We start from the raw sequence: 21,748 nt of genomic DNA, 5'->3' as shown, positions 1-21,748 counted from the left end.
TGTTGGAGACCACCATTCAGCTTGAGAGTCTTATGACTTCTTTGAATGGATTGGTCCAGCTGCTGTCTGGGTTCTTTTCTCTTGGCAAGTGTAAAGCTTGCAAATCGTTGAAGGTAAATAAGAAAACACTTTGTGGCAACAGCTAATAATGTTAGAATGTCCTTGTGGTATTCAGTATGTGGGACATACCTCCAGGTCAACGCAAGTAAGGATACACAAATTAATATGTAGCTATTATTAAGAATTGTAGAGTAGAACACAGTGTGACCAAGCATTTTAGGTATGTCCACAATAGGGACCCTAGAGGTCTTAAGTTTTGGGGACTTGAGAAAGTGGTCAATCATTGAATGGGTGGGAATTATATTAGGCAGTTAAGTCGACCTGAATCCTATTGGATTTACTAAACCAAAGTTCTAGCTACTACTGGTTTAAATGTCAACTTTGACTTAAGTTTCATTAGTAACAGTTATTTGCTGTCCCATATTTATTAATTTTTTTATTTGCTGTTCATTTTTTATTTTGTAGATGAAACCCAAAATTTTATATATTGTTGACCATCCCCTCCTCCTCAAAAAAACTCAATTTGCTTGGTCTACATGGCTGCACTCTCCGTTGGTTCGAATCTTACCTAATCTCATCGCACCTTTAGTGTCTCTTACAACTCCACTTCCTCCTCTCCAACTCCTCTTACCGTTGGGGTCCCCCAAGGTTCTGTCCTTGGACCTCTACTATTCTCGATCTATAAGTCCTCGCTGGGTCAGCTGATAGCCTCCCATGGTTTTCACTACCATTTATATGCTGATGACACCCAAATCTATCTCTCTGCCCCTCAGCTCACCCCATCAATCTCTTCACGCGTCACATTTACTAACAGACATATCAGCCTGGATGTCAAACCACTTCCTCAAACTGCATCTATCTAAAACTGAGCTCTTAATATTTCCTCCCCCACGTGCCCCCTCCCCTGACTTCTCTGTCAAGATCAATGGCACATCTATCAGTACGTCCCCACATGTCACGGTGCTAGGGGTAACCTTAGACTTTGAACTGTCCTTTCAGGCCCACATACAATCCCTGTCCAAATCATACCGCCTTAGCCTCTGCAACATTTCCAGAATATGCCCCTTTTTAACTAATGACACCACCAAGCTTCTAATTCTCTCCCTGGTTATCTCTCGCTTCGACTACTGCAACTCCCTTCTCATTGGATTACCTTTACATAGACCACCCCCCCTTCAGTCCATAATGAATGCCACTGCAAGACTCATCCACCTTACCAATCATTCAGTGTCCTCCACCCCTCTCTGCCAATCCCTCCACTGGCTTCCACTCACCCAACTAATACAATTCAAAGTACTAACAATAATTTACAAAGCCATCCATAACTCTGCCCCCAGCTACATCACTAACCTTGTCTCAAAATACCAACAAGCCACTCTTTTCGGTCCTACCAAGATCTCCTGCTCTCTAGCTCCCTTGTCACCTCCTCCCATACTCGCCTCCAGGATTTCTCCAGAGCTTCTCCCATCCTTTGGAACTCCCTACTCCAATCTGTCCGACTGTCCCTTAATCTATCCATCTTTAGACGATCCCTAAAAACCCTACTCTTTAAAGAAGCCTATCCTGCTTCTAACTAATACACTGTTTACTTTCTCCATCAGCTCCTCCCCCACAGCTATTACCTTTTTGTATCAATTGACCTTCCCTTTTTAGATTGTAAGCTCTAATGATCAGGGCCCTCTGATTTCTCTTGTACCAAATTGTAATGTAGCTGTAATGTCTGCCTTCATTTTGTTAAGTGCCACACAGAGTGTTGGCGCTATATAAATCCTGTATAATAATATTAATAATAATAATAATATAATAATAATAATAATAATAATAATAAAATTTATATATATATATATTGCAAAACGCAGCATCTGGATATGCTTTATGATTTTTTTGAATGGCTTATGTATAGTAAAGTATGCCCGGGGATTGAGGATGCTTTTAGTATGTTTTTTTGCACAGGATCTGTGTCGCCGAATGTTTACTGTGGCTTAATGTTCTCCTTTCATGGTCAGGAGGAAGTTAAGAGGCCATATGTCACTTCCGGGTTCTCACGAGATTGCTATAGAGATATAGGAGGAAGTTATTTAAGGGCTTGGGTACACGCGTATAGGAGGGAGGCGCTGAGCCTGTGACGTCATACCGCTGACCATCTTAGAGTGTGAAGTGGTGAGCTGGGAATGACATAGCAACAGAAAGCTTGCTTGTTTGTGGATTTTGCAAGTGTTTTTTTTATCTTTTGGGTGTCCAAATACATTTTTGTGAAACAGAGAGCACTATGGTTTTGCTTTTGCTTTTTTTTTTTTTTTTTTTTTTTTATGGGATTCATATCTTGTGGCATATGAAAATACCTGATATTGGAGAGTATACATATCCTGGAACTTAACGAGGACTGTGGAGGGATTACCTAAGGAATATAGTCACCTTGAAGATATAGATGAGTGCGTTTTGATTGTCCATTTATATAATTCTATAATTTCATTATTTACATTGTATTGTTGTGCTACACTAATTGTGGTTCATTTGAACTCCAGTTCCACTTTATGTCAAAGCTTCTCTTTTTATTTTTGCTTTTTTTGAAGCGTTTTTAAAATGTTTTGTATGCGCTTTTGTTTTGAGAAGGAGAACATAGGAGGAGAGTTGTTCAGGCACAAAAGCATGCAAAAATGCTATTGTTTTGGAGCTGTGTTGCGCGTTTGTTAGCCCTATAAACTTCAGCAGAAGCACCTGTAGACATGTGACACAGCTTCAAAAAGCTCATGTACCCTTTGAGCTTCCAGGGGCTGAGCGTAGAAGTGTAAACAGCCACAATATAATAGAATGGAAAATTAGATGTTGAGCATTGGCGCATGTAAGGAAAAATATGTAACAAATCGCTTATCCCTGGTTCACATCTAAGCATTTTGAAGCATTTTTTCTAGAAGCAATTTAGCGATAGACATTAGGATTCCCATTGTATCCTATGGTACCTGTTCACACTTGAGCACACAACACACTTGGTGTTGCTTAAAACTTGTCGCTGAAAATTGTTCATTTTTTAATGTGATTTCTTGCCTCGCCATCTCCCAGTAACTAGCTTTCCACTGGCTAAAACAAAAACCCTGAAGCCTGAAAACTTATGAGAAACACATATACAAATATGTCAGCTAGCTGCTAGTTTTTTACAATGTAGGATTTTATGCTGATTGTGGCAGAATAATTTATTGCACCTATTGATGCATTTACAAACATGCATAAAAACGCTTGAAGAAGTGTAAAGCTAGCCACAAGTATGAATGGTGGCTAAGACTTGTTTGGTTATGACGTACAACATTCATACAGTGCCTTGAAAAATATTCATACCCCTTGAAATTTTCCCTGATTTTGTCATGTTACAACCAAAAATGTAAATGTATTTTAGTGGGATTTTATGTGATAGACCAACACAAAGTGGTGCATAATTGTGAAGTGGAAGGAAAATGATAAATGGCTTTCAAATTTTTTTACAAATATATATGTGAAAAGCGTGGCGTGCATTTGTATTCAGGCCCCCCCCCCCCCCCCCCCCCGAGTCAATATTTTGTAGAACCACCTTTCGCTGCAATTACAGCTGCCAGTCTTTTTTTGGGGATGTCTCTACCAGCTTTGCACATCTAGAGTGACATTTTTGTCCATTCTTCTTTGCAAAATAGCTCAAGTTCTGTCAGATTGGATGGAGAGCGTCTGTGAACAGCAATTTTCTCTATTTGTGTGAACAAAATGATAAAAGTTTCATTTGGGTACAGTGTTGCATGACCGTGCCTTTTTAAACATACAAGAGCGCTGAGGGCTGAAAATTGGCCTGGGAAGGAAAGGGGCAAAAGTGCCCAGTATTGAAGTGGTTAAAGAGCAACTGTCATCTCTGTCCTGCAGCGACGGCTCTTCTGCCCCCCTGTTGACTCACCGACAGTCTCATTCACTTTAATGGGATGGCTGGTGATGCGGCAGTGACACAACAAGGTGAGGGACATGGCGGCAGCAGGTGAGTAGATGCCCGCTAACAGGCGCTGCCATGATGGATCTGAAATGACAGGTGCTCTTTAAATGTAAGAACTTATTTTTGCTGGTAGTTAGAATCTTAAATATTTACAAATCAAACGAGGGTTTCCTATTCAGAATAATAAGCTGTCAGGTTAGTAAAACAGCTATATCAGAACCGTTTCAATCATACAGTTTGTAGTGTACATAGATTTGCACAACAATGGGATAAAGCAATGTTGCTGAACTTTGGTTTATCTCATGGTTACTGTGAAATTGTGTGAATGCATCAATGCAGTGCATGTTATCTCAGCTTGCAGAATGAGTTTACCAAAAATGGTAAATATTGCAGAATATACAGTCCAATGCTACATAACTAAGCTCCATTTCATCCTGAATAAACTAAATTACTAATTTATCTTAAATAGAAAACTATATTTAGATAGATTTTTACTCCAAAAGCATTTTATTAAAATAAATTTAATAAAAAACTAAAAAAATCAATTGAAATAAAAAAAAAAATCTGATTTAAATAAAAAAAATAGATTTTTTGTTTATTTTTGATTTTTTTTTTTTTTAAATAAACGATTTATATCCACCCTGGGGGTAGCAGAGTAAAGGGGGATGAATACAAATGCACGCCACACTTTTCATATATTTATTTGTAAAAAAAATTGAAAACTATTTATCATTTTCCTTCCACTTCACAATTATGTGCCACTTTGTGTTGGTCTATCACATAAAATCCCAATAAAATACATTTACGTTTTTGGTTGTAACATGACAAAATGTGGAAAAAAGGTGTATGAATACTTTTTCAAGGCACTGTAAGTATTTTTTTTAGTTCTTTCATAGGTGCCCTTTGGAAGTATGTGTGTTTTCTCAGAAAGGGTTCTTCTAAGTTGATTTTGATGTATATTCACCTAACCACTTTAGTTATAAAAAGCTCTCAGTGTCCTTTTTGAAAATTGAGAATGCATTAAAAATAATTTTTAAGTATTTAAACTTGTGGAAACAACCAGTAGCCTGGTGCAGCAAACAATGATGGTCTTTTAGTTATGGAAAGTGAGTCTAATTTGCACAGTCTGTTGCCGATGTAATGTGGTATATGGCCAATGACAAATCTGTAATTGTCTATGCTCAGAACACAGCTTTTCATTCATTCCTAGCCAAATTGTAACATTTCTTCCATATTCTGTGTAAGTAAAGAGCAGGCAGACATGTTTGTTTTACCTAGAATAGTTATGGCTTAAAAATATTCTGGAAAAGTAATTATGGTATAAAACAATGTGTCCGTTTGTCTATTGTAGATTGATAGAACTGAAACAAGCGTCAACAACCTGAACCCCGTATTTTCAAAGAAGTTTACCATAAACTACCACTTTGAAGAGGTGCAGAAGTTAAAATTTTCCATTTTTGACCAGGACAAGTCAAGCACACAGCTGTACGAACATGACTTTTTGGGGGAGTATCCTTGTACGCTTGGATCGGTAAGTTCCATATAATCGATATCTGATATTTAAAATAGTAAAGGTGAGTTATTATGTCAGAAATGGGAATGTGTATTAGGGAGCCCAGTCCTTCCATCTTCCAGCCTGGTAGCATTTTGACACCCAATAAAAATATATAAAAATTAATCCAGCACTCAGTTACATTACACTTGGTTATATAGTCAATGTCCACAAAAAAATTTGATTTCTTGACCCAAGTGTCACAGCCACAAATGTGAATGATTCACAACACATTAAAATAAAAACATGAAAAGTCTAAAAGTGTTATGCCCCATACATACGGACTTTCCGACAAAAAAAATGTGGATTTTTGTTCGAAGGGTGTTGGCTCCAAACTGTCTTGTAAAAAAACACAGTCACACAAATGTTGGCCAACAATTACGAACGTAGTGACGTACATGATACCTCCATTACGAACGCTAGTTTTACAAGACCGAGCGCTTCCGACTCGTACTTGATTCTGAGCATGCGTGAACTTTTGTCCGACGGACTTGTGTGCACACGAACGGAAAGTCCGACAACAAACATTTTGTTGGCGGAAAATTTGAGAACCTGCTAGCCAACATTTGTTAGTGGAAAGTCCGACAAAAAATGTTTGATGGAGCATACACTCGATCGGACTTTCCGCCAACAAGCTCACATCCAACATTTGTTGTCGGAAAATCCAATCATGTGTACGGGACATTAAGTCCATCCTTCACCCAGCGATTGGAAAACACCCTCTATGTCAATCCTTCCTTGGTAAAATTTTGAACTTACCTCAAAGATATGCTGTCTAACATTAGAACAGCGATGAGCACTTTTTTATATATGGTATCCATAATGACCTTCCTCTCTCCACAAATGATAGGATAAGACTGCTCTTTGGTACTAACCCTTGGTAGAGTGGAAGTGTTGAGATCCACATGGAATCACCAGCAATAAAAAAATTCTCATAGTGTAGTAGATTTAATCATAATCAAAAATATACAGTTAAAAACTTCCACCATAAAATTAATATAACACATGCTGCTTTATAGCATACATAAGGGGCCAGCAAACCTGCAGGGAATGGCGGCGAGACCTCAAGCCCTTTACGGTAATGCCCAACGCCGTATCACACATTTTCAGCAGCTTCTGTTTGTTTGTTTAAAGCGGCCATGATTATGTAGCCTATTTGCAGAGCTCCAGAACGTCACTTTCAGTTTCAACACCATTTTGTTGTGGTCAAACCAACTACAAGCGACCGACTTTTTCTAATGGACAAGGAAGTCATCAGATCACATATTAACACTTCCTGTTAGGCTCCATTTTCTTGTAGCCTCCAGGTAAATGTTAATAAAAGTATTCCTTACTAGATCTAGCCATATATGGAATATGATAAAAATTATGTGTAGAGGAGACATAGATCGCCCTAAGTGAGTAAGAATATGATCCAACATTGCTTAAAGAAATATAACTAAAAACATATATACTGAATATTCTGTATTAAGAATTATTGTATATATAAGAGATTGTCTATGTTGGAGTCCGGCGAGGCTACATATTACAGTCAGAATATTTCAATAAAATCTTTAAATGTATATACTCTATAGTAGTCACAAATTATCAATAAAATCAAAATGTATAAACTATATACGGTAATTATCAAAAAATATATATATTACTGTCTGTAGGTATGCAGGTTATGGGTTAGAATCTACACTCTTCTCCGCAACTTATTTCATACTAATCGCAAAAGGGACCCCTATGAAGCTCTTCTTTACAAACCGATTGCAGAATTGCTTCGGCCAGAGCGTCAGCTAGCGCTGCATCTTTTTAATGTAACCAAGTTAACTATAGCAAGGGCATGGAAAACACTGTACTTAGTTTTGAGGCGGTTAAAAATCTTATGAATGATATTATGGTTCATGAAAAGCTGACAGCTATCCTTTCAGACACACATGATAAGTTCCTTCGGGTTTGGCAACCATGGATTGCTTATATTCAACCCTCCAGATTTGATACTACGCTTCTCTTGATTTAATATGTTCCTGGTCCCCACCACCTGGGCTCCTCTCTTCTAATTTTTTCTCTTTCCTTTTCTATTTCTAGTTCCCTTATTTTCCCCCCTCTTTTTCATTCTTTACTTCTCTTTCCTTTCTCTAGCCTCATTTCCCGTTCTTCCTCTTAGGTTTATCAGTAGACTGTATGACGAAAAAATTAGTTTAGTTTTGTTTTGATTCGTTAATCTAGTTATTTTTTGTTTAGTTCAGTTCGGGCGATTCGTTCAATTCGTGTTCGGGATTTTCAACGAAAATGTTATATTGTTTTCGATTTGAATGCAGCAAAGTGAACAAACAAAAGAAAAATCTTCATTAAATGATTACAATGACTCTTTAAATCACCATTGGCTTAACAAAAACAGCATTATTTTGAAATGGTACTCTAATAACACAGTCTTTGATTTCAGCAATATGTGTAGTTAGAATTCGACTGGAGTTCAATGTAAAATTCTATTCGAATTTCAGTCCGAATTTCTGAAATTCTGACGAATTTTGTTACGTCATTTCGGAGCATTCTGTGACATTTGTTTATATTGTAATTCGGGTATTCGGATAAATCCAAATCTCCGAGTAACGAAAAATTTGTCCGAATACTAATTCGGAACAAAACAAACCGCACATGTCTATTTATCAGGCCACCAGCATTATTATACAGTATTTTCTTTTATATACAAACTCATTCAATATATGGTTTTGTAGCAGGCTGCATTTGATTTTATGTATGGACATTTTTGGTCTTCACTTCACGCAGCGTTTTTCAGAGTCCCGAGATACTTCGGACTGTGATATTTATCTTCTAGATGTTACGTATCGCCTATCTTAGAATTTATAGGACTTGAGTATTTCTCTTTATTTTGTTTTTCTTTTTTGTACTATATGTTTTATTTGCAATGTAACCACCAAATTGTCGAGCTAATATGTTGGATTGAATATTAATAAAACACTTTGTAAAAGAAAAAATATACATATCACTATTGTTAAAATGAATATCGTTAAGGATACTCTGCCAGTTAAAGATAAAGATGTGAAAAAAAAAATCACAAAAAAAGAGTTAAAATTGTTTTTTTTAATTATTTTATAAGGGAATTGGTAAGTAAAAAAAAAAATTACTCCTATCAATGAAAATTTAAATCCCAATCTTCATTTAGTCCGAATGGGGAATAAGATTTCAGTTCATATAACTATTTTATCTTCATCTTAGATACTTCTCTCATCCTGACAGCTCCGCCAGTGTGATTATCACTATGAAAAACAGATAAGAAGAACAGCAGTGAGCAATCTCAGTGTAGAATATTAACAGATTAGACAAATGGCAACTTACATTGTGACAGTTAAAATCAGGCTCATCATATGGCTCATCATATAGTAAGGACTTCCAATGGACAGTCTCACAACAACAGGGAACCTCAGACCAAGATTGGAGTACTTGGTGGATGGATACACCTGCAGGACTGGATGACAGCTTAGATGAGGAAGACTTCCTCATCTAAGCTGTCATCCAGCTTGAGGTCTGGACTTTCCAGGCTGCAAGTTGTAGTAAGAGGCTCCCCATCCTAGGTGCATGAGCCGGCCACTCATGGATTACATACAGAAAGTGCCATTTCCGCTTCCTATATGAGTTACTAATTTACAAGTATTTCTCAGTACTGTTAATACAACTTAGTTTGGTGCCCCCCGGTGTGTTCTCTTGGTCCTTCAGGTGTATCCATCCACCCGGTACTCCAATCTAGGTCTGAGGTTCCCTGTTGTTGTGACTGTCCATCGGAAGCCTTTACTATGTGATGAGCCTGATTTTAACTGTCACAATGTGAGTTGCCATTTGTCTTTTCACCACAATAATTTTATTAATATACTAAACTCAGATGGCACACTGCAGTTCTCCTTATCTCTTTGAAAAGAAAAGGCTGTGTTTGACCTGCTTTGCATGTAGTTCAAACGCACCCAATTAAGACATGTTGCAACTAAAGAAACACATCTCAACACAAAACAGGTCAAACGCAGCCTCTGAGCTTCCATGTGTACTGATCATTTAAAGTTAAGAGGATTTTACTGACCTGCGTTCAACAAGAGCTCTAAAAAAGGTAGAAAATTTGCAATAATTTTATAACATGTTTGGTTTGTGAAACAGGGCATAATATTGAGAATAATTTAGTGATGTTGTCAGACTTCAAGTTTCATAATCGTCCTTTCAGCAGCAGAAGGGTGTAACCTTTCTGGGTTTCCAATTTTTATATCCTTGAGGGTATATTTAGAAATGTAAATATGTTATGTTGCGTTTAATCATGAGTTAGTGATTTCTGTAATACTATATTACTGTTTAAATCAATAGGTTAAGACCATCTGCATCATTGTAGGGAGCCAAGCATTTGACTCCCAATATTGGCTCTGGCTTTCTGTTCCCTGTAAAAAAAAAAAAAAAAAAAAAAAAAAGCTTTTTTGTGGCCTTTAGGGCTTTAAAAAAAAAAAAAAAAAAAAAAAAAAAAAAAGAGCCCTGCTCTCCCATAATAAATGCATTGGGTTTTTTTCCTTTTAACTTACAAAGACAAAAAAATGAGGGTAATAGGGATCACTGGAACAGGAAGACACCAACAGCAGTCTAAACCGGATACACAATGGGGCCTAAAGTTTGTGAATGCCTGACAATCACACTTACAACTGCATGGCAAAAAGTATGTGGACACCCCTCCATATTATTCAGGATAATGCTACAGCATAAACAGACATCTTAGACAATTGTGGGCTGCTAATCTTATGGCAACAGGGTGGAGGACACCTCTTCTGTCCAAAGAAGGACTATGCCCCTGTGCACAAAGCTAGTTTCCTAAAGACATACGGTTTGATTTACTAAAGGCAAATAGATTGTGCACTCTGCAAGTGCAATTGTTCCAGAGCTTAGTAAATGCGATAAAGCTTCACTTTGCAAAGAATACCCAATCACATGCAAGGAAAAAAAAAACCTGCATTTTTGCTTGCACATGATTGGATGATGGAAGTCAGCAGAGCTCCCCCTCATTTACTAAGCTCTGGAGCAACTTTGCAAAGTGCACAGTCTATTTGCCTTTAATAAATCAACCCCATAGTTTGACTAGTTTGGTGTGGAGGAGATGGTGTCCTGCACAGTGAACACATACTGAGCACATTGAATCAGGATGCCAAATGCAAGCCAAATCTTGTCATCAAACATCTGTACCTGATCCCACAAATGCTTTTTTGGCTGAATTGGCACACATTTCCACACTCTCTGCAAAATCTTGCAGGAATCCTTCCCAAATAGGGCAGAGCTGCAAAGGAAGTTGGAGTTGGGGAGCAACTCCTTATTTTATTTTTTTAACAGAAAAGATTTTATGGAACAAATCAGCAGAACAAAACACATGCCAACAGGCATAGATCAATTGCATGACAAAATTATCATCAGTAAAATTGATTACATATCAAGGGGTGAACCCCACAGTTTACCGTGCAAGGTAAGTTACTAATTACAATGCCCACCAGAAGAACCGTTTATAGTGATGAGGACCTCTTGTGCACCAGCATCCAGCATTGTATTATAAAGTAAAAAAATGGGGTAATTGGTGCTACCTAAGAAAAACCTACATGTCACTGCATATTAGGAAAAAAAACAAAAAAAGGTATTTTATAGTAATAGAGAATGATGCATCAATACCTATACCATCTCAGTAAGTATATGAGACAGTATGCCCCAGTAACTGGTATGAATCAGGTAAGGAGAGGCCCTTAGGTCCCTAGGTTGGTTTAGTTAAGTATTTAATGATGTGTGGTAAAGAAAGGAATGGTGTACATATGGGCTGTCTATATAGGTACAGTGTGTAGACAGAGATGCTTCAATATATATGTACTGGTATATACTGTCACGTCGACTCCAAGCACCCCTGCAGGGGTAATGGGCATGTAGTGCTTTATATGGAGGTCACTGCTCCCTGTTGTCTGCGGTGGATGCCCTGGATGTGTCCTGGCTGATTGGTAGATGCTGTTGTTCCCAAACCAACATGGCAACAGCAAGCCATGTGCTCAAACCTGTAGACAAAAAAAAAAAAAAAAAAGCATCCAGCATTGCACCCTTAATAACTAGCCGTTATAGCGGACGTTGCAGTAGAGAGTGGTAGGGTATGGGGGGGGACCACAGAGTGCAGAAGAGAGTGGGGGAAAGAGGAGTAAGACAGGAGGGAAGGGGGGTAGAGGCATCGGGGGGAGGGAGCTAACCGCCTAATCTAATTCAAGAGCACCCAGATCCCATAGCGGAGAGGCCCTCCAACCCTATCCATTAACCGCATGCATCTATTTAGCCGGACCAGACCTTGTCAAATTTTTGCGGGCATCGCCTGCTCTCATATGTGATTTTATATAGGAGCAAAACTGAGTTAACTGACTGAATCTATGAGCAATAAGTGGGTGCCTCCAACGATTTAGGAGGATTTCTCTAAGTGCATAAAAAAGGACAAAGGTCAAGCAAAGCTTACTATATCTATCCCCTTCAATGTCCCCCAGATGACTCAGCAGTAGCACAAGTGGATCCAGGGGTACTCTCAGGCCACATATGTCACTCAAAGTGACTATGATCGCCTCCCAGTAAGGGCGTATTTTGGGACAGGACCAGACCATATGCCAGAAGCTGCCCACCTTAAGATTACATCTAGTACATTTAGGATCCTGCTGACTATATATACGGGACAATCTCTGCGGCATGTAGTAGGCCCTATGAAGGAACTTCTGTTGGATAAACCTGTCTTTCACAGCAACCATTAAGAGAATAAAGATTGTAACACATTCTTTCCATTGCTCCTCGTCAAGGGTCGGAATATCCTCCCGCCATCTATCTAGTGAGCGGGTCAGTTTAGTGTCGTAGGCCACAGTCAGGTACAAGTACAAGGAGCACAACGGTTTCCTCGTGACACTAGAGATGAGAAGGTGCTCAACTGGATCTGATTCAAGGGCCAGGAATTGGGCCATAACTGCATGTCTTAGCTGCCAGTATTGGAACCTAAAGGAACCAGGTAGTGAGAACCTGCTCCTCAATTCCCGAAAAAAGAAATAAATTTGCCCTCAACCATCACGTTTCAGAGCTGGAATACCCTTTTTAGCCCAAATCCCGGGGTCTGGGACACTACACAAGTGGGGAAGCAATGGGTTACCCCAAGGAGGTATATGTGGAGACATATGGAGGGGTTTTCGATCGATATATCTATATCGCTTCAGCATCTCTCCATGCCCTTATCGTAGTTCGCATAGACAATGTCAGGGAAGGGTGGACCTTAATGCCTCGGAATACCAGATTATTCAAGGCTGCATATAAGCCCAAGATGGTCACCTCCAACGTCACCACTGCTTTTTGTCTAGGCTGGGAGAACCACCACCTCACTGTGACCAAAACAGCCGCCCAATAATAAAGTTGAAAGTTTGGCAAAGTCAAACCCCCCCCCCCCCGGACAATGGGAGATAGAGTATGCATTTTGCTACCCTGGGAGGTCGTCCAGCCCATACAAAAGAAGTCATGACTCCCTCCAAACGCCCGAAGAAGGCCATGGGAATGTGGGACGGAGTGTTCCTAAAAAAAAGTATAAGAATTTTGGTAGATAGATTATTTTCAATACATTCACTCTCCCACCGGTGTTAACGGGAGAGTACGCCAAGCGCCACATCTACGAGTGAGTTGAGCAGGGGATTCACACTTTTCTCCAAATAATCAGTAACCTCATTAGTCACCTTGATTCCCAGGTAAGTGAATTTGTCAACCCATTTAAGGGGGGTATGTGTGTATGTGCGTGGAACTGAGGTGTGTAGGGGGAAAAGTACTAATTTATCCCAATTTATACAGATTCCCGAGTAGTGACCAAACTGATCGAATAAAGCCAGAGCCGATCAGAGTGACAATGAGGCATTGACCAAGCATAGTAGGGTGTCATCCGCATATAGGGATACATTTTCTTCGAGCGGTCCCACCATTATGCCCCGCACCCCCCGATTTGCTCTCAGAAGAATGGCTAGAGGCTCCAAGGCGAGGGCAAACAAAGCCAGAGACAAAGGGCATACTTGTCGTGTCCCACGCCCCAGAAGGAAGGAGTCTGACAGACTTCCATTCGTCCGGACTCGTACCCTCGGGTTCGCATAAAGCATTTGAATCCAGGTTAGAAAACAAGGACGAAATCCATACTTTGATAGTACAGCCCAGAGAAAACCCCACTCGACCGAATCAAAGGCCTTCTCCGCATCCAAAGAAGCCACAACCCCCGCATTCTCCTGTTGCGCCACTGCGATGTGAGTGTAAAGTCGTCTAATATTTATATCCATACCACATCCCGACATAAACCCCGTCTGGTCCGAGTGGACCAGCGCAGTTATCACCGTACTTGGTCTATTAGCAAGGATTTTGGCTAGTAACTTCGCATTTAGGAGAGAGATGGTGCGATACAAGGAGCAAAATGAGGGGTCCTTCCCTGGTTTAAGGATCACCACAATGACTGCTTCCCCCATGGAGCTCCCCTATCTCAGTAGACTTGGTATATACAGTGTGTAGTCTGGGGGCGAGATCTGCAGCATGTCTTGCAGAACTCAACTGGGATTCTGTCAGCTTCCAGCTCCCAGATCTGCAGCAATTTGAGCGCCTTCAAAATCTCCTCGACCGCGATGGGGGCATCTAACTTATTGCGGTATGTTGTCGTAAGGACTAGGATATCTATAGTCTCTAGGTAAGATGTCAACTCTTCAGCGCTGTATATCACCCGGGAGCTATATAGTGTGTGGTAGAATGAAGCGAAGCACTGGTTTATCTCATCCGGGGCGTAGAGAAGATCCACAGTATGGCGCTTAATGTGAGGTATGCTAATACCCCCCACCTGTTTTTTTGAGAGCCAAGCCAGTAGCCTCCCTGTCTTCTTTCCCTGTTCAAAAATGCGTTGGGACTGGTATAATAGCTTTTTTTGTGTGAGGGACGTGCAAATCTGGAGCACCTCTCTAGTCAGTGATTGCAACCTTACATACTGGTGTGGATCCTAAGTCCTGACATAGGCAGCCTCCTGTGCCTCTGCCGCAGCCTCAGCCCTGATCAAGTCAGCCTTTCTTTCTTTCCGGGTTTTAGCTATGATGGTCTGGTACTGTCCCCTCGTGAATGCCTTAAACGCTTCCCAAACTGTGCCCTCCCCTGCTGATCCCAGATTAACCACCCAGTATCCTACCATAGCATTCTTGAACTGCATGTCTACCGTTGTATCCGAGATTCAGAACCTAGACAGCCGTCAAAGTCGGTCTGAGGGACTGACAAGAGTGTCCAGGGTCAGGAGCAATGGAGCATTGTCCAAAATACCTCTCGGGAGTATGCAGATGTCCCTGACTGACTCTGGGCAGGACAGGCCATCCAGCGAAGGCCAAATCTTTATGAGAAAAGGTCTAGTGGGATGCTGAGTGACAGGTGTAGGCCTGAAACTGCGGATTCCTCCACCTCCGCACATCCTGCAGGCCATAGGTAGCTGCCCATGCAGTCAGGCCCAGAGGCAGATGGAGTGTCCTAAAAACAATTTTGGGGACTTGGGAGCTAAATTGGGAAAAGGACCTCCAAGGTAGTATTCTCAGGAATACTACCAGTACCTAGAGCCACACCAGAAAGGCAGAGGGAGATTAGGGAAGTAAACAAGTGGCTGAGGAGCTGATGTAGTAAGGAGGGGTTTGGGTTGACTTCTCAGTCGGTCACCAGTGCTATAGAAGGGACAGACTGCACCTAAATGAGGAGGGTGCAGATGTGCTGGGAGTAAAGATGGCCAAAAAGTTAGAAGGGTTTTTAAACTAGGCGATGGGAGGAGGGTCCAGAGGTAGAGATAGTCAGCGCGGAACATATTCCAGAGGGTAGTATTGGGGGCATTAGTGGTAGGTTGACTAAAGCACATAAACCCAAGGTAAGTATAGTAACATGTCCTAGTTGCAATCTCGGAACACCCAATAAGAGGATAGTATGCGACCGGTCTAAACTACGTGGCATATTCATCAATGCCAGGAGCCTGGCAGACAAGATGGGTGAACTAGAGATACTGTTGTACAAGGAGGATTTGGATTTTGTGGGTATTTGAGACCTGATTCAACAGCTCTCATGATTGGCTGGCAACCATTCAAGGGTATTCCCTTTGCCGCAGGGATAGAGAGGGTAAGGGGTATGTCTATATATCAAGAATAATGTACAAGTGAATGTGAAAGTGAAGTGAAATTACATCACTAGGGAGCTAGGGAGGAGGTGGAATCCTTATGGGTAGAGCTCCAAAGGGATGAAGCTAAGGCGAAAATAAATAAAACTGGGAGTATGCTATAGGCCCCCTAACCTGAGGGAAGATGCGGAGGTGGAACTCCTATCACAATTTGGATTAGCAGCAAGAATGGGACGTGTCATCATAATGGGGGCTTTTAAATATCCACACATAGACTGGGCGGAAGGAAGTAGGCATTCATCTAAGGAGATGGTAGACGCACCAACTAGAAATAAAGCGTTACTAGATCTACTGATTACCAACAATACAGACCTGATCACGGATGTGGAAATATGGGGCAATTTAGGAAACCGCAATCACAGGTCAATTGGCTTCAGTATAAATCACACAAATAGGAAACAAGGGAAATACAAAGACACTGAATTTCAAAAGAGCCAACTTCCCTAAACTACGTACCTTGCTAGAAGGCAAAAATTGGGATAAAATCTTAGGAACGAAGAACATGGAGGAGAGATGGGTTTGCTTTAAGAGCATATTAAATAAGGGCATTAGTTAGTGCATCCCATTGGGTAATACATTTAAAGGGGGAACAAAAGTCCTGGATAGCTTAACTCCAATGTAAAAATGCATATAAAAGCAAAGGAGAAAGTCTTCAAAAAACATGAGGTTGAGGGCTCATCATCAGCAATCAGACTTTATAAAGGATACAAGATATGTAAGGGTGCAGTTGGGGCGGCTAAGATAGAGCGCGAAAGACACATAGCGGAGGAGAGCAAAAAAAATCCCAAGAAATTGGAAGTATGTAAACAGTAAAAAAGGGAGGACAGACCATATTGGACCCATAAAGAATGAGGAAGGACGTGTGGTTACAAAGGATGGGGAGATGGTGAAGGTATTGACTTTATTCTTCTTCTCAGTCTTCATGAGGGAATCAGGGGGGTTTAGTAACCAAATCTGCAGTGCTTATCCTAATAACATGTCACAGGAAGCACCCTCATGGCTAACAGAGGACAGATTTGGAATTAGACTTGGGGAAACGTAACATTAATAAATCACCGGGACCGGATAGCTTGCACCCAAGGGTACTTGGGGAACTCAATCAAGTAATTGCCAGACCATTGTTCCCAATTTGTTGTTGGACTTCTTGAGACAACACAGCAAGTATGCACAAGACACAGAATAGCTCTAAATTTCTGACATGATCAACAGTTTTGCACTTACCAGGCAAATATAACAAAATTCCTTCAATTATATATTTAACATACTAAAAGGGAGCAAATGAGAGAAGTTCATTGTTAGGGTTTACATACATTTAAGAAGGTTTTATACTTTGTTTTTATTAAGTCCATAGGTTTTTATTAAGTCTTTACAGGCTGCTAGTTTAGAGTTAAAAGTGAGCTCTGGCACTAGAATTATTGGTCTTACTCTGTCATGTACGGTGATAACTCACATGTGTGGTGCAATCACCATTTACATATGTGTATGGGACCTACGTGCGTGGTAGCTCATGAGGACGGGGGGACGAGGGTGGATTAATTTTTTCTGCTGATCCCTCCTCTGCCCTTCACAGATCAGTTTGATCGGCTAGCACCCTGGCCAGTAAAGGCCAGGTAAATAGGAACCAAAACTGGAAAGGATGTATTACACTGTGCTTCCAGATTCATTTGTTACAGAGGTGGGGGAGGAATGGATGCTCCTCCTTCTTCTCTGTTCTCAGCTGACCCAATTGCTTGCAGCAGTCCCGGGCTTCCAGACAGGACAGGAAAGCCTGGGAAGGGAGGGGGTGACCTTCTTATGAGCCCTGTAAAAGTGATCGGGTGGCTGTAGAGCCTCTTGGATCACTGTTACAGTAAAGCTGCTGACTGAAAATTTTGATACCCGAATCATGGCTGCAGCTGTGATTCTGGTATAATTGCTTCCTCCCTGGTTCACAATAGTGCAGCTTTGAAATCGCACTACTTCATTGCAATTTCAAAGCTGCTAATCAATGCAACTTGGATCACTGATTTCATTGCGGCTTGCAACGTCATTTAAAAGAAATCCAAGCTGACGCGTTTCGCCCCGTCCACCAGGGCTTAGTCATAGAGGTCTCACTAAATGTCTAAATAGCATATTCATTTTTCTTTTTACTGACTAGTTTGCCCTGGAGAGTACGGTCAAACCCATCATCTAGAAAACATTTTAATGCCATGCATGTATGGAGTCTATGAGGTTGATTTACGAAAGACAAATAGACTGTGCACTTTGCAAAATGCAGTTGCTCCAAAGCTTAGTAAATGAGCAGAAGCTCTGCTGATTTCAATCATCCAATCATTTGCAAGCAAAAATTGCTGTATTTTTATTTTCCTTGGACGTAATTGGGTATTCTTTGCAGAGTGAACCTCATTTACTAAGTCCTGGAGCAACTGCACTTTGCAAAGTGCACAGTCTATTTGCCATTAATTAAATCAACCCCTGTGTGTGACATGCAAGACAGTGGGGTTGATTTACTAAAGACAAATATACTGTGCACTTTGCATGTGCAGTTGCACTCTGCAAGAGCATTTGCTCCAAATCTTAGTAAATATGGACGTTAGATTCTTTGCTCATTGAGGGTAGGGTTTGTGAATATTCAATATATATTTAAAGTGCTGCATGAATTGATGGTGCTGTTAAGTACCTGTAATGAATAAATAAGGGGAAACTCTGCTGACTTCCACCATCTAATCATGTTCAAGCAAAAATGCTGGGTTTTTTTTGATTATTATTTTATTTTACTTTCATGTGATTGTTTTTTTTTTTTTTTTGCGTTTTTTTTTTTTTTTTTCCAAAGTGACGCTTCAACCCATTTACTAAGCTCTGGAGCACCTGCACTTCTAAAGTGCACAGTCTATTTGCCTTTAGTAAATCAACACCATATTCTGCACTGGGATCTTTTAAAATATCTCACATATATATCCAGCAAATAGCATTTTTTCTGTGTTTTCATTTTCTTTCTCCTTTTTTTTTTTCAGATCGTTTCAAGCAAGAAGATAACACGACCCTTGATTTTAGGGAGTGGGAAGCCAGCGGGAAAGGGAGCCATAACGGTAAAGAGGTTTCTTTTTCTGTACTGCGTGTGTCATTTTAAAAGCTGTTTGAACTTCATACTGAGATAATCGCTTGATTATTCCACCGGTAGCAATCATTCTGTTTCTAGTAAAAGCCGAAGACGTGCATCATGGCAACAATATCCTAGCAACGAGATAACAGAGCGCCAGGATAACAATATGCTGCGCGTTCCTCTATGGATGAGACAGGCTCAAGTGCAGCATTTCTTTCATTAATTCTGCAACTTTGTAAACAAAGTGAACAATGTTCATTGCACCGTAGTATATTTTAATATTTTGTTTCTTTGATGGCAGAATAAGCATTCTGCAATGTTGACTATATATACATCAGAAAACAATCAAGCATAGATAGTTTTTGATCAACAATCACACAATCACTTAAAGAAACCAAAATTAAAGTGACATTAAGCCCGGGTTCACACTATATCAGGCTGCGGATCGCACAGGAGCGCTGTGCGTCCCTGTTCCCCGTTTCAGGGACGAATCGGGGCCGATTCTATGCCTGAATTCGGCCCTGAAACGGAGCCAAAGACGCACAGCGTTTTTGTGCAGTGCGCGCCGCAGCCGCCCCAGAGATATGTAAACCGGCTCCATAGAGAGCCAGTCACATTCTCCTGCTATGCAAATTAGATGTGTGGAAACGCACATCTAATTCGCATAGGTGTGAACCCGGGCTAAAGGCTATTTTTTTTCAAAATAACAAACATGTTATACTTACCTGCTCTGTGCTGCAGTTATGCACAGAGCAACACTGATCCTCCTCTTCCCGGGTCCCCCGCCGGCGCTCCTAACCCCTCCCTTCTGCCGAGTGCCACCAGAGCAAGCAGCCTGTTATGGGGGTACCCAAGCAAGCTCACTCACAAGCCGCTGCTCTGTGTCCATTCACACACAGAGCCATGGATCAGCTATGCCCCCTCTCTATAGTCATTGGCTAACTGGCTGTGATTGACAGCAGCGGGAACCGATGGCTCCTGCTGCTGTCTTAGCCAATAAGGAGGGAGAGTCCCCTGCAAGCCAAGGCTCTTGTGCACATCGCTAGGTGGCGATAGGGCTCAGGTAAGTTTTGGGGGGCTGGGGGGGCTGCTGCACAGAGAAGGATCTTTACCTTCATGCATAGAATACATGAACGTAAAAATCCTTCAGGCTTTAGAACTACTTTAAGATCAGTATTGTCAAATTTAACTATCTACCAGGCCTGATTATTACCGCCTTTTTAATATAATTAATTTCTGAAAAGTATTTTTTATCTGAATAATCAATAAAAAGAATGATCATATTATGTGTAAGGCTAGCATGACGTGCAGTTTTCTGGCTTATTAAATGTAGAGGATTTCTAGCTTGATGTATTTTTTGTGTCTACATTTGTATGTTTTCTTTCTTTATATAGCCTAACATTCCGCAGTTCTGTACAGTGTAGAAAGAACGACTTGCATCAATGCCTTCCACAGATGGTTGAGTCATTCAAAAAAAAAAAAAAAAAAACAGACACACATATTCACACACGTACTGTACATATAATCTCATATAAAAATGTAATCGTGTGTGTTGCTGTAGGTCAGATGTGTAGTTAGAAAAAAAAATACAGTCCCTGATGCTGAACTCTGAGCCTTACCTTTTAATCCTGCACAGTTGTACAGCTTCTCTCCTGTACTGAAAATACACAGATTTAATTGCACACTGTGAGCAATCTCGTAGTGTGTATCAAAAGTTGCAGCAAGTCAGATAGAGCCAGCATTCTTTTCTAGTTGGAAGACATTCAGCATCCTCTAGCCCAGGGGTCTCAAACTGGTGGCCCTCCAGCTGTTGCAAAACTACAAGTCCCATAATGGCTCTGTCTGTGGGAGTCATGCTTGTAACTGTCAACCTTGCAATGCCTCATGGGACTTGTAGTTTCTCAACAGCTGGAGGGCCGCCAGTTTGAGACCCCTGCAGTCTAGCCCTTTCTTCCGCAGCTTGACTGTCCCTGGTCGGCCCCTTTCATTTATTGGATTTAATTTTTTTAATAATGGAAGTTAAAGCAACCGCCCTTTGCGGTGGTTTTTTTTTTTTTTGTTTTTTGTTTTTTCACTCCCGCTTCCCTTAAGGCTGTATCAGCACATTTAAGATACTTACCCAGCGGATCCAGCAATGTCACGCTGAGATCCTTTAATGCCAGGCCACAGCTCTGTCCCGCACCATCATGTTTTTTCTGACTTCATCAAGAGGCCCTCCAGCTCTTCCTGGTTCAGCAGACAGGCCCCCCGATGATGTGCCGATAGGCTCGCCCTCTCCTCCTTTTCTGATTGGAAGGCTATGCCTCCTGGGATATGTGACGTTCTTATCCTGGGAGGTACACAGGCAGTGTGCATGTCATTCGCCTAATGCAACTGATGTGCATGGGTAGGTGGGGCCGAATATTTTTGCCTAAATAAAGGTAAAAAATAAAAATAAAAAAACAGAGCAATACCTACAGAATGGAAGAAGGGGTGGAGTGGAGGAATGTAGTGGAAGAGGGTGACGGTCCGCTTTAAGCATCACATGTAGGGATTACCTGGGGTAGTCTGCCTGCAAGTGCAGTCTGCCTCAGAATGTCCAATTCTCCAGACTGACATTCACCTGTCAAGGAATTTTAATGGTTTTAAGCAAGTCTTCAGTAGTGTCAAGTGTTTGACATATAGTATTAGATGGATGCCGCACTCCCGGCCAGCTCATGTGAGATGAAGATGAGGAACAGCCCAGCCTATACTCCCCTACAAACCTCACTACTGACGTGTTTCGCCCTACCCACTGGACTAAGGTCCTGGTGGGCGGAGCAAAACATGTTGGGGGTGTGGTTTGTGGACTAGCATAGGCTAGGCTGCTCCTTACCTTCATCTCACATGGGCTGCCTG

At 41.0% G+C, this 21,748-nt stretch overlaps 1 protein-coding gene across 2 annotated transcripts in view; it reads left to right on the top strand.

Moving 5' to 3' along the window:
- The window catches only part of CPNE2 (copine 2), a 180,902-nt gene that overhangs the window by 64,927 nt on the left and 94,227 nt on the right, over window positions 1-21,748 (top strand). For both annotated transcript variants that reach the window (XM_073605522.1, XM_073605524.1), the window contains exons 3-4: window positions 5,358-5,537; window positions 18,783-18,857. In XM_073605522.1, coding sequence (XP_073461623.1) covers window positions 5,358-5,537; window positions 18,783-18,857 — 255 coding nt within the window. The remainder of the gene's footprint in view (window positions 1-5,357; window positions 5,538-18,782; window positions 18,858-21,748) is intronic.

The sequence above is a fragment of the Aquarana catesbeiana genome, linkage group LG11 (assembly GCF_042186555.1).
Source record: "Aquarana catesbeiana isolate 2022-GZ linkage group LG11, ASM4218655v1, whole genome shotgun sequence".
Lineage (NCBI taxonomy): Eukaryota > Metazoa > Chordata > Amphibia > Anura > Ranidae > Aquarana > Aquarana catesbeiana.
The sequence above is the reverse complement of the archived record's forward strand: the minus strand, read 5'-3'. Positions and strand labels throughout refer to the sequence as shown.